The sequence below is a fragment of the Dryobates pubescens genome, chromosome 11 (genome assembly GCF_014839835.1).
Source record: "Dryobates pubescens isolate bDryPub1 chromosome 11, bDryPub1.pri, whole genome shotgun sequence".
Taxonomy (NCBI): domain Eukaryota; kingdom Metazoa; phylum Chordata; class Aves; order Piciformes; family Picidae; genus Dryobates; species Dryobates pubescens.
The window spans coordinates 22790823-22804447 of record NC_071622.1 but is presented as its reverse complement, the minus strand read 5'-3'; the positions used below and the strand labels follow the sequence as shown (position 1 = coordinate 22804447).

The 13625-nt window shown below is 35.3% G+C and overlaps 1 protein-coding gene across 6 annotated transcripts in view; it reads left to right on the top strand.

Annotated features, from left to right (window-relative positions):
• The window catches only part of CDC14A (cell division cycle 14A), a 53165-nt gene that overhangs the window by 23144 nt on the left and 16396 nt on the right, over nt 1-13625 (top strand). For all 6 annotated transcript variants that reach the window (XM_054165722.1, XM_054165718.1, XM_054165721.1 and 3 more), the window contains 5 exons: nt 1288-1367; nt 8507-8573; nt 10655-10717; nt 12806-12893; nt 13237-13467. In XM_054165722.1, the coding sequence (XP_054021697.1) occupies nt 1288-1367; nt 8507-8573; nt 10655-10717; nt 12806-12893; nt 13237-13467 (529 nt within the window). The remainder of the gene's footprint in view (nt 1-1287; nt 1368-8506; nt 8574-10654; nt 10718-12805; nt 12894-13236; nt 13468-13625) is intronic.

The following is a 13625-nucleotide window of genomic DNA, read 5'->3' as shown; positions in this document are numbered from 1 at the left end:
TCTCAGGAAGAGGTTTTGTAAATTTCAGTTTTTACAATGAACTTTCAATATATTAGGGCTAATTATGTCCAATTGATAAATTATTGCCCTTGCCCTTAAGAATTCTGCAAAAGTTACTTCTGTGATAAAATCAACATTAAGAGGGGAAAAAAGTATTTGAAGTGTTGCAAGAACAGAAGAAGATGCAGACTTCTCTGATGATACAGACATTATATCAAAATGACTGATCTCCAAAAAAAAAATTATTTCTAGTGAAATTATTTGTGTTCAGGGTTCCTCCTAAATGGCCAAGACTACAGCACAGGCTGTCCAGTGATCAGAAACAGGGTGCTTCTAGGTTTTGTGGAGTCTTACCAGAAGCTACAGAGAATGTTTAGAAGCTAGTAAGCTTTTCATACTGGTCTATTTGTACCAGGGACTGGTCAAACGTTGAATAAAGCTTTTAGATAAGGAACTGACCTACGTCTTGGTTAAGAAAGATGATTAGAGTACTTTATATTCAACAGTAAAGTGTGTGTAGAGCTAAAAAGCAGCCATGTAGGTGCTGGTTGTAAGGTGGGGTAGGAAAATGGTGTGGCTTTGTTAACAAAACATGTTTGTATGCATGAACTATGCCAGTCTAGGTATTTTTTGTAAATAATGCACTTGCTTAGTTAGGTTGATTTTGTGACCAGTTTTACTATACACATAGGAACGGAAGTGCAGCAGGATGTGATGGTATTCTAATCTCTTGCTTAAGCCAGTGCAGCTGATGGTATTCAGCAATAGCAGAATGAGCCTTGTCTTAGGGTGTTACATTATATGTTGGTCTCATAATAACAGGTTCAGCTTGTTGAATTGGGTATTTTTGTTAATTAGCAGTTTGATACTGGCAATTAGGAATCAAAACAAATTTGTGTTGGAAAATCTTCATTGAGCCGTGGTAGATAAATGTTTCCTTTCTCAGTTATTGTGATAATATTTGTACTCATTTGAAGTTGGACAGAGAACTCCTAGTGTAGGTGTCTTTTTCAGCTGTCATAAAGACTCTGATTTGTTTGGGGGTTTTTGTAATTTTTTTTAAGGAGGGCAATAACACAAAAGAAATCTTAGTTTCTGATGACTTGTGTTGATTTCTGAATCTTTTACTTTGTGTAGGTCTTTTCTGGCCTTTAAATGTCATAGGAGCATAGTATACATTCTTGGGAGTTTATTGAGGGGAAAGTTTACATATGGATGACTGTTCGGCCTCAGAGATGATTTTTTAATTATTTTTTTTTTCTTTCCCTCACCCTCCATCACTTTTAGGTAATATACTTGAAGAAGACACCAGAAGAAGCTTACAGAACACTTCTGTCTGGATCTAATCCACCCTACCTTCCATTTAGGTATGTGAGCATGATAAATGGGCCTTTGGTTTTTTGGAATTTGTTAAATACCATTTTTTTTATTATCTTCCCAGAAATAGGTTTCTTGTATGATACAGACATTGTATCGAAATGACTGATCTCCAGAAAAAAAACCCAAAAAACTATTTCTAGTGAAACTATTTGCTGTATGTTGGAATGATAAAGCCCTTTACATTAGTTTAAGTTTTAAGTAAGACTCAGACTTGCAAGCTGTCAGGTTTTAAAAATAGTTCTTAGCAGATTTGTCATTTAGCAATTGCAACTCTTCTTCATTGTGTTTTACTGTTTTAAAGTAATTAAAATATTTTCAATTACATAGGACCTAACCAGCTAGACTTACATGAAAGAGTTTTTATGCTGATATGTTTTCTGTTTCACAGAACAAGTACTGATATTCAAGTTACTAAATTGCTTTGACTTTCTGTTCTCAGTGAATCGTTGATAATTTCTACCAATCTGTCTTTATTCTCTGTACTAAGGTCATACTGAGATTTGAATCTGAGGAGTTTTAACTATCAGGCCTATCTAATAAAGAGACTTCCAAGTTTTTTTCATGTTGTGGACCGTGAAATGCCCTTGTGCTTTATGAATGACAATACCTCATGCTATTCTTATGCAAACGCTTGCCATAAAAGGCAAATGCAATGAGGTCAATATCCTCTTTTTAGGGGAGTTAGGCAATGCGTTTGTAAATGCAGACCTACCTTGTCTGTATCAAATTCATCTGATCCCACAGCCCCTTGGAAAGATGAGATTGTCTCTTTTCTCATAGCTTCTACAGGAGCCAGATAAAGCAGAGACTGGTAGGGTGGTAGCTTTATATGTAAAGACCAGTTTGATTACGAATATTAAACCATCAAACACTTTTTATAAAAAAGGTATCAGATCAGTGATACCTTTTATTGGCAGAGAGTTTATACATTGACCTGGTCATCAACAGCACTCCAAAGCCCAAGAAGAACTGGATGTTGCCTGGTTGTGTGGGAATGAGGTCAGAAAGGCCAAGGCACAGCTGGAGCTTGGCAAGGGTAATACTGGTACCTAAACCAGAAAAGGAAGGGTAAAGAAAGGATCCCCCAATGGTGAGCAGCAGTGAACTATTAACAGTGGAGGAGAAGGCTGAGTTTCTCGACAACTTTTTTGTTGTCTTCACCAGCAACCCCTCTCTTCATGGCTCTCATGTTGATAACCCACAAGATGGAGACTAGGGAGGCAAAGTTCCTCCCACTGTAATTGAAGACAAGGTTTGTGACCATCTGAGGAACCTGAATAAGCACTTAAGTTTCTTCTGGAGGTCTTGACACTGGATTAGAACCTAAGCAGATTTTGTTACCTGTATAAGTTGTCCTGCTGAGAAAGAAGACTCTGTGATCTAGCTGTACAGGAGAGTCTGGAAATATGCTAAAGGATTCTGACAAGATAGGAGGCTAGATGAGAAATGGGGAAGTTTGATAGTTAGGGAGGGGACATTTGGCAGTTGAATTCATAGGAAGAGGCTGGAATAGATATATAAGGAGCTCAAGAACTACTCGGTCTTAGAGAAGTGTAAGTAGATCTGCAGTGGGACAATCTAGAGTAGCTCAGAATGGGGAAGCAATAATTTATTCCTCCTTCCTTGGTTCTCAAAGGCCTTCAAGATTATTTTCTCCCACTGTCTAATCCAACACATTTGAGACTTCTCTGGTGCAAAATACAGCATGACACAGAGACTGAAACAAATGAAGCTATGCTGGAAGCAGTAGCATTGCCTTAGGTGATACGTCTGCTTGTCATCAAGCTTATGTGGTAAATAAACAAATTCGTCCTGTGAGAAAGTTCACATTCCTTCCACATCTTTAGTGTCTTGAAAAGGACTAAAATAAATCTTAAGTACTATGAAAAAACAAGCCCTTTTCCTCCTACTCTAAGGTCTAGGAAGGAAATAATTTGAGATATTAATAGTTGGTATTCAGTACTTACTGACTTGAACTTATTCTTGTATCCTGGAATATTATATAACTTCTGTAGGATAGGTCGTGTCAATAATGTCAAACACAAGAGTTTTTCAGCTGGATTTCAGATCTCATTACAGCCAGAGCATTTAACCAATTTGTTAATTTGATATCTGAAATGTCTTGTATTTGGGAAAAAAAAATAGACAACCTTCAATAGGTAGAGGCTGCAGGGTTGTTAGATTTCTTTTTTTAATAGAGTACTGAGGTGAGTCTACATGAAGTGATCCCTGGGAAACTATCTACTTTCATCTAGCTCAGTGACCTCAAAAACCCATAATCGGCTTAGATCGTCAGCTGGTATTTCATTTAAAGACAGCTTCAGCAAATATTGTTCAAGGGTGGAAAGAAATCAGAATACCTCTCTTATGAGACACAAGGAAATTTTGTTGGTTTTGATTTTATAATATAAAATTTAAAGACAAAGCAGGAGGGTAAAGTACTGTTGTCATTGAGACACTTTCATCCTGGTTTTGACTGATTCCCTGTCACTTGGTGATGCTCTAGTCTTGAAGACCTTTTACTGTATCTTTTCACTTTCATTTAAGAAAACAGCACTAAGGCCATCTAAGATCATCATAAATAGCAGTTTCCTACGGTGAAACTTAAGTTTTGTATTTTTACATCAAGCTACTCTAATTGGCTTCATACAAAAGAGTAAAACCAAATACATTTCACCATTATTGTGTCTCTAGATCTGACACAAATTTCAGAGCTAGATTTTAGGTTGTAGGTTTTGAGGTTTTGGCAAGTACTAGGTAAACAAACTATTTTGTTACTGACAGCAGTTAGAGGTTTGGTGAAAGGGAAAGCATTCCGCAGTATTGAGGTCAGCTGCAGTGACTAGGAAATCGGATGTGGGATTTGCATCTCTGTAATGCCAGCTCAGATTCATACTACATCTGCATCTTGTAGAAATACTCATATTTTTCTCATTCTGAAAGCAATTAAAATACTATCAGATAAAACACTGCTTGGAAATCAAGGTGGTTATACATTTGGCCATAAGACTGGAAGAATACCGTAATGAAACCCTGTGACCAGCAACAGAAATCAGAGCACCCACACTGCAAACCTCTGCAGGAGATGTCTGTACATACTCTGTTCTATTATTCTGGTAGGAATTGAAGTCTTATTTACTCTTCTATGTCTTTTTAAACAGAAATTTTAGAGCTGAGCAAAAAAGGTACAGCATTTGAAATCCAAATGGCTTGGTTTCCACTAGTGAAAATACCTAAGTTTTTTTGTGTACACATAAGTAAGTTACAAATAGTTACTGTCTTGAATGTAAGCACAAACATCGGTTTTCTGTAGTATAGGATGCTGTGTGTAGTGGACAAAGAAAGAGAATAAGAATGTCTGGAAATATTTACAATTTTGTCTAAAATTAGGTTTCTTCAGGGTAGTAAAGGTATTTTTTTTCTTTGGAATGCTCCTAACTTCCTCATAACTATTAGTGCCTGAATTTGGTTTTACTATGGTACAACGTATGGCCAATACAAAATCTGTCACATTTTATGCAAACTAAAATTAGTGTTAGTAATTATTACTCTGAAACTCAAAATATGTCATTGGTAGAAAGAAAATGCCTGCTGGTGAGACTAGTACTAGATAATTGACTTCTAGACACTATGGTGTGAGAATCTAAAATCTACAAAGGATTTTTATGTTAGTACTAGTTCTAACAGTATCCAATTTTTTATCTTATGGTCTGGAAATTTATACAAAATCAGTAGGAAGACAAGATGACACAAAGAAAGGTGAAACTGAAGTAGTTGTTGTGCATTTGTTTTAAATTAGTTTTCTCAAAAGCATGCATTAATTCAGGAGGATTCAAAAAATCAGATTGAATTTGTTTAATAAATATTTGCAAAGCTTCTTAGTGATTTGCTGTGACTTCTGACTGTTTGTTCTCGGTCAGAAAAAAACTTGATAACTCAGCCTCAGCCTGGAGGAAGCCATCTAAGAGACTCCAGGGAAGATTTGGTTTTGGTTTTGCTTTTAACAGAGAATGAATTTGGAGACTTAGTGACTTGAAATACCTTAGACAAGTCCCTCTAGACAAAAAGATATTTTACTCAAGGAATTTATTGAAAACATTCAGGAAACTGGGTCATTATAAATTCTTAATCTTTTCCTGTTTTTGAGTATTTCAAGGCCTTTCTAGACATGTCGCTAGCATTAAGATGGGCATTAAATATCTGTCCTCTCTAATACTTCTGCTAAATGCTCTTTGACTAAACTAGAAATTGGTTTGATATTTAAAACAAGTCTGTAAAGTGCATTTTGTTGCTTGCTCTGTGTTCTGCATGTAGTAACGTAGGTTTCACCTCCTAATACTTAATTCACAAGCACTTGCCTTATCTGTACTTCACATGTTGCTCTACGATATTAATGGATCCAGCATGCAAAGTCCTCATGGATTATACATATAATTTCTATCAGATTAATTTGTTCTTATAACTAAAACTTAGTACCTTGTAGAAAGTTTAGCTTAAAATTCTGGAGCATATGAGTAAAGTTTCAGAAAAGGTTTTGTGTCTGGAATTGATTGTAACCAGCCAGTTGTACTATGGGAAAGTAGAGGGGGGAGGAAAAGAAGTTTTAAAATAAAATATATATTTATTTCTGGATTTACCTTGAAAAGGGTTGGGAGTGCTAAAATAAGTATGGCTATGGCTTTAAGGGGGTGGGAAAAAGTGTTTAGATTTTGTTCCATTTTCTTGTTTTCCAAATTATGATAGAAGGAACTTTTATGATCTGCTTGTGTTTTCTTACCAGAAGATACTTGAGGGGCAAAGGGAGGAAAAAAAAAGAGAGATTCTGGCAAGGTCTGGTGTAATACACTCAGTATTTCCATGGCTCATCAAACATCATGCTTTGCCTTGAAGCATTAGGTAATATTAAGCCACCACTTCCAGGTGTTATTTCACTACCATGCTGTGCTGTCATTCATATTTAGTGTTTGTGGTTTCATTACATTATCACATTCTGCCGCAGAAGCATAATGTGATAGATGGGGGGGGTGAGTTTTTCAGATGTTAACTCACAGTGTTGTGTTTCTTTAAAAGAAACATTGGAACATGGCTGTTCTTGGAATTTCTGGGAATTTGGGATTAGATTTAAACAGCATTTTATTTGTTCATTCCAAAACTTTGCCTGTTTGGAATTTTCCTGTCTTTCAGCCTTTCTGTTATTTCACTGTGTGTGGATGGCAAGTGTCAGAAGAGCTGTTTTCTCCAGTCAGAGTACGCCTACTTTAATGATTAGGTGCACCAGGACAGAAACAAGATGTTTGAGGCATGGATGATGTAGGCAATAGACATTATCTGCCAGCATCCATGTGCGCTCCAGCAGTAATAGCTGTCTGTGGGAACTGTAACTAAGAATACACCTGGCATTGTGATAGGTTTATCTGGTACATCTAGGTGAAGTTCAGTGTCCTTCCTCCCTTCTCGCTCACTCTCATAATGCTTCTTATAATGGATTAGAGATTATGTGACTTTTTCCCCCCAGTATTATTCTGATGTATTGCAGTATCAGATGCCTTACCAGTTGAAAAGGTAGTTGTATACCTATAGATAAAATAAAAACATATTCTTGTTATAGCAAAGTAAGGTGATATAGATCGTCTCTTCCACTCATATTTCTCTAAATACCTAATTTTGTGGTTTGCATTTCCATAGATTTTGGTGTTTCTGTCAGCCCTTTCATAAAACTGTTACAGCTTTTAAAGATTTTCTGCTATGTATGTGTTCCCACTGGGACCTTAAGATTTTTTGCTCTGAAGACCTTTTCTGTTTGCTAAAAGGATTTTGTGCTAAAATGATTTGTTATCCAAATTTTCCCTGTCAAAAATGGGTTATCTGTAAAGCTTATATTTTACGGCTTTGGTATGTTTTGCTTATCTAATGTAATGAATATACGCTATGGCTTTTCGTTTTCAAAAACATCTTTGCATTTGGATAGTGAAGGTTTATTCACACTTTAAAGTTCCCATTCTAAAACATTGTGGCTAAGTGTTTTTTAATACTCTAACTTAAAAGCTTTTCTAGAGTATCCTGCTTTGCAATATGACACTCCCAAAATCATAGCTTTTAATTTTCTTAAATGCATTTTCTGTGAACACAGCTTGCTCAAAATTGCTGTACTTACCCTGTTTTTAAAGTATGTGAGACTATTCCACTCTTGATGTGACTGAGATTGAAGCAGCATATCATAGCAAGTCAGACTATGAAAAAAAGGAAAATTTTTAATGAAAGTGAAATTTTTAATCAATTATTGATTAAAGATGTATCTAGCTGAAACCTAAAACTTTGCTCTTCTAATAAATTGCAGTTCTTAGTACTCTGGATAAGATAGCTTGGAGCAAAAGTATAAAAGATATCTTTAGTGAGTTATTACAAAATAATCAGCCCAGGCAGAATATTTTAAAATACAAACTGGTCTGAAACACACTTTGAAAAGTACTTTTTTTTCTTTTCTTTTTTTTTTTTTTTTATTCACGATGCATTTGTTGCTGTTATTTTTTGGTGGTGTTACTTGTTTTTATGTTGGTGTCTCCTACCACCTGAATATGTTTCGTTTGGGGGTATCCTATCTTTTAAAGAGGAATTGTTTTCGTGGTGGTAGCACTGAGGCTAAGTAATTTTAGATTTGATTATATCTGGATAATTTTTAATTGCATCTGAATTCAGGCATCAAAATAAGAGCCTGCAGATTAAATCCAAACTAATACAGTATTTGCCTTTCCCTGTTTAGAGAGTGTAACTCAATTAAGACTTGAATAATGGTTAAAGCAAGTTTTGCTTTATTTGCTGTCCTTACTATCCTTACACAGTTGACAGGGGATGTCTGTTCCAGGACAGAATAAATAATTTAGTAAAGGACATATATTTATGTGATATAAAATAATTTGCATTATCTAACTGCACTACACTGAACTACATCTTTGGTAGGGGACTGCTTTAGCATGAGCAAGCTTTTAAAAAGATGCTGTCTCTAGACTTTAATTCGGAGTTGTTAGTGGGGATTCAATGGCTCGATTATGTTCTGTTGCGTGCTGCTTTCCTCTGTGCACTTAAAATAATTGTGTGTGTTTTAAATTGATTTGTGTTGAATCTGTAGGGATGCTTCATTTGGGAACTGCACGTACAATCTTACGATCTTGGACTGTTTACAGGGAATAAACAAGGTAATAACACTTCTCCTGAGCAAAACACATTTCAGCAAATTTTGAAAAAATGTGAAGGAAACTACTATCACAATGTATTAGAAAATCTCATTTCAAAGAAAAATGCATGCAAATGAGTAGTATGTTGTCACAAAGCCAAAGTTACTGAGGGCAGTTTGAGTAGCAGCAGTGGAGAAAGGTTCCACAATTACCTGGCTGGCCTGGACTTGGACAGCTTTCTGAATTGGAATGTGTGAATATGCACCAGTCCTATCTGGGGACAGTTCTTAACAGAGCAAGGCAGTGCACTAGAATTGCATGTGTATTAATCTAAGCAGTTTTTATGTGTACTTGGCCCCAACTTTCCCCCGACACACTTGGTTCAGTATTTAATACTATTTTTATTTCTTTGGAATTGTTTAAAAAAGAATGAAAATGAACATCTCTTATTAGGGTTTTGATGTGTCACTTTCAGCAGTCCTGCTACAATATTTTTTAAAAAAAAACAACCTGTTCTCACATCTTAACTGGCTACCCTGTGCTACAGTATACACATCATACTATAAGCAAAGATTACATTTTGTTCATCATCTCCGAGTGATCTTGCTGAAGGGAACAGGCTATTTGAACAGTTCTGTGCAGACACTTTATAGACTATTTGTAGTTCTTAAAAGTATGGCAAAACAAGTGGAGCTGAAAAATTGAAAAATAGAGATCGGGCTTGATATTTTTAGTTCTGTGGGGGTGGGAAAGGAGTTGTCAGTTAGCTGCAAGACTCTAATTTGTATGGCATTCTATGGATCCTGGAGCTCTGTGAGGCAGTCATTGCAGTCACTGTCATTTATCTGCAACAAACATGACTTTGAGAATCAGTTTTTCTTTCTTTGTTTCCCACATTTTTTTCATTGCATTTTCATCCAATTCATCCAAAAGAGGTAAAAACACTTTGAGCAGAAACATATACTTTCTCTGAAGGAAAATCTTAGTCTTTCTGGGTAAATTTGGTGTTAGTGTCCACATATATCCATGTAATTCAGAGGGCCTACAGGTTCTGGAGTGCAGCCAGCCAGCCATGCTTAAATGAAATACATTTTTCAAAAGCAGCTGTTCAGACAAACTTGTTGCTATCTTAGGCTTCATGACAAGTCCAGTCACTGAGCCCATATTGTCTGTAGCAGAGCTGGGTTTGTTTCATGTTTTTAAAAACATAAATGCTCTCTATATGTAGCAAATAATGGCAGACTGATGAATGTTGGGTTTTAAATCATATCTCTGTGGTGTGTTTCTTACCACCCCTTAATCTCAAAATGCTCTGTAATATCTCTGTTTCTCAGAATGCAGTAGAGTCCATGTAAATACATGCTGCAGAAACATCTTCCACCTGTTCTTGGTAGAAATTTGGGCTATAAATTCCTTTTTCATAGAACTGGGTTTAATATGGTAGTATACACAAATACTTAGTACAAAACTGGCATATTTAATAGTAGTGCAGTAACTAAATATAAAATTTAACTTATTTCAGTCCTGTAATAAATACTGTCTAATGTAGTCTAGTGAAGTTTATTCTGTCAGTGGAATGTGTATTAAAAGGAAAACATAAAATACATGCAATACTGTACGGTTTTGCCTGGGTATTAGGGTGATAAAATCAGAGTACTATATGAAGCAGAGAAAATACATTTCTTAATGTTCTATATTTCATTATGTCCTCCTACATAAAAATGTATTTAGCATGGAAATAATTGAATGAGTGAATAACAAAAAGGAAATTGCTTTTTAATTTCTTGTCTGCCTTACAGAAAAAAACCAAACATACATAGTGTAGTGGGGACAATCAGTTTTATGATTTAAGTGATAAGCCACAACCTTATGTCCCATCGTAATCTTTTGAAGGGGAAATAATGAGCCTGACATACTTTAGTGCTGCTGTTCTTGTTGTCTGTGTTGTTCAGCTGTGCAGAGTGTAATAATGTCTTAACACGGCGGCTTCAAGAAGACAAAAACACAGACCTTTAGTGCCTTAGTTTTGATTCTCAAAAACTGTTATAAAAGGAGATTATATGCCCTGTTTCAGTGTAAACTAACACCTTGTTACCTTTTAGGCCTTGCAGCATGGTTTTTTTGACTTTAAGACGTTTGATGTGGATGAGTATGAACACTATGAGGTTTGTACATTTCATAACATGTTGAATATGTTTGCTTTGCCTAAGTTAGACTATACAGTATGCCACAACTTAAGAATGCTGAAAACACACTAAGTCAAGTAAAACCCCCATGTTCATATGTGATGTATGTACTTCCAAACATGTTTTCTGTGTGTTGGAAACATGCAAGATGAGTGTCTTTGCAATTTAAGTATCAAATATATTATAATACATTGATAAGTAACTATTTTATTTTAGAAGCAATAAGATATGGGTGCCTCAGTACATAAGTGAAGTACATACAGATATAGAAAATGCTTCATAAATGTGCAAGCAAAGATGAAGTCAGGAGAGGAATAAACTGGAAAAACTTAATTTACAACAAATACATATACAGTAGATATTGGCTGCTGTAGCCATGCTCTAACATGCAGAAAACTTAAAAGATTTCTCTATACTTCAATGTTCCATAATGATTAGACTGAGAAATTGGTGTAGCTTCTGCGGTATTACTGACATTAAGTGAACAGTAGTTAAAATCTAAACTATGAATTTGGTGGTTTTTTGCTTACTCTGTTTACAAAAGGAAAATACTTGTTCTGAAACAAAAAAATGGTTGGGAATTCTTAGGATTATGTATATACACACACACACAGTAGGTGTAAATCTGTCTGAAAAAAAGCTAGAATATTTGACTAAAGCTATCCCATTATCTTGTTTAACACTTTAAAACTGTAAAGGTTCCAGATTTTTGCTACATTAGGTCTTCAAAGGCATGGTTACGTGGAGGAAAGTTGTGCAAGACTTAAAGAGAGCAGGCTAAAGGAAATTCTATTTCACTTTTGTAGTTGTTTCATCATACTATAATATTAAGGCAGCTAAAACCCCTTTGGTTGGACTACATGTAAAATACTCAAACTCTCTTTTTCTAATAATAATGCTTGATAATATTTGCATATAGTGCTGAGTATATGCACACAGATATATCTGTAGTTCATGTTGGTTAAAATTTAAATTATTCCCAATGGCCCATGTAACTCCAAGGAACTACTTAAAGTCACAAATAAAACTGCTAATACAGAATCTAAAATGCTTTTAACTTCTTGAAGAGGACTTCTTCCTTAAAGGAAGTGGAACTGTTACAATAGTGACACAAACTGGAGGGCCAGACTGGCTCACTACTCCTTATGCAATCTTTTCACTGTGTGATGATGTTTGGAGTAAGCCTAATGGGCTTAGCTAAGCAAACAGTTGATGAATTGATTACAGTGATGTCCATTATCAGAACTTTTCACTCATTAGTGTGTTCTGAGGAGCTGAGAGCTAAAAAAACAAGCTTAATAATGCAGTTGAAATGAGTGCCATGTCCTTAAAAGTCACGCTGAGAATAGCTGTGCTGCCAAATGAGGAATGAGCACTCTTCTATTAAAACAAAAAGAAGGCAGTTTTGAACTCTAGTTCTGCATTTCCAAAGAAGCTTCTAATTTTGGCACCGATAGAATTTGCAGAGCTTTTTTTAAGTTTTCATTTTAAAGTGAGCAAGAAATGCAAAATTTCAGTTTGCAAGTTGGGGGGAGGGGGTGTAATTTAATGTTTTTTTAATTTGGTTTACACTTTGCTTCCACGCTCATCAGAGCTTAAGCCAATATGTAAACTTCAATTTATTAATTTCAAGGATAATTGGTTTTGAAGGCTAATTGGTTTTTAATTTGTTTTCTGTGAACTGGGCTTTTTAGCCAGTGCCTTACAGAGAAGAATTTTTTTATATTTTGATAAAAACATGCAAGAATGTTGGTGTTTGTTGTTACAAGTAGGTGTCTTGAAACACTAAACCCGCTAAGGGACACATATCTCAGATACAGACTTTTTGTGGTTCTGCTGAGAAATTTCAGCAAAAAACTTTTGTTTCATTTTATGAAGAGGTTTCTGAGAAGCAGCTTATGGTTAGTTAGTTTGTTTCATACAGGTGAGCTGGGTAATTACAGTTGAAATGGAGTTTCTTTACTGCATCAAGAACATAGTAAAAAGTAAAATAATATTTTACATATATATGTAGAGTGTGTGCAGATATTAAAATATTTTTCTCTTTCATTTTGGAAATTTTCATAGCGAGTGGAGAATGGTGACTTCAACTGGATTGTTCCTGGAAAATTTTTGGCATTCAGTGGACCTCACCCAAAAAGCAAACTTGAAAATGGTATGGTGTATATTTCAAGGCTATTTTATTACCTTGTATTTTCCAGCAAGTTAAACAGTCATAGCAAATGAGCAGAAGATAAGACATGCTTTATGTATAAACCCCTACTTGTAGAGAAGAAAGGGCTAAATAGGAGACAGTATACTGTTTCACAAACAGCTTTTTAAAACATTTTTCTGATCCTTTTTTCATTGTAGTGGTCTTTATTAGCATTTTGTGGACAATTTTTTGTAGCACTTAATGTGTTTTTTCTGAATACAATATTAAAACATTTTCAGTATCGGCACATTTACCATTCAAAAAAGATTTGGGGGCCAATTTTGTTTGCTTTGTTTTTTTATAGGTTATCCTCTTCATGCACCTGAGGCCTACTTTCCCTATTTCAAGAAACATAATGTCACATCAATCATAAGACTAAACAAAAAAATGTATGAGGCAAAGCGCTTCACTGATGCTGGTTTTGAGCACTATGACCTGTTCTTCATAGATGGAAGCACACCAAGTGACAGTATAGTTCAGAGGTTCCTCAACATTTGTGAAAATGCTGATGGTGCCATTGCTGTACATTGTAAAGGTATGGGCACTTCTTTGTTTCTCAGATTAAAGTTCAAAATAAATGTTCATTCACAGAGTTTATTCCGGAAGTGAAGCATTTAAAAAGCAACCTTTTCTGGTTGTGAAGGTAAGATTACTTTATGATACTTGACTAAACAGGCAACAAATATTTATTTT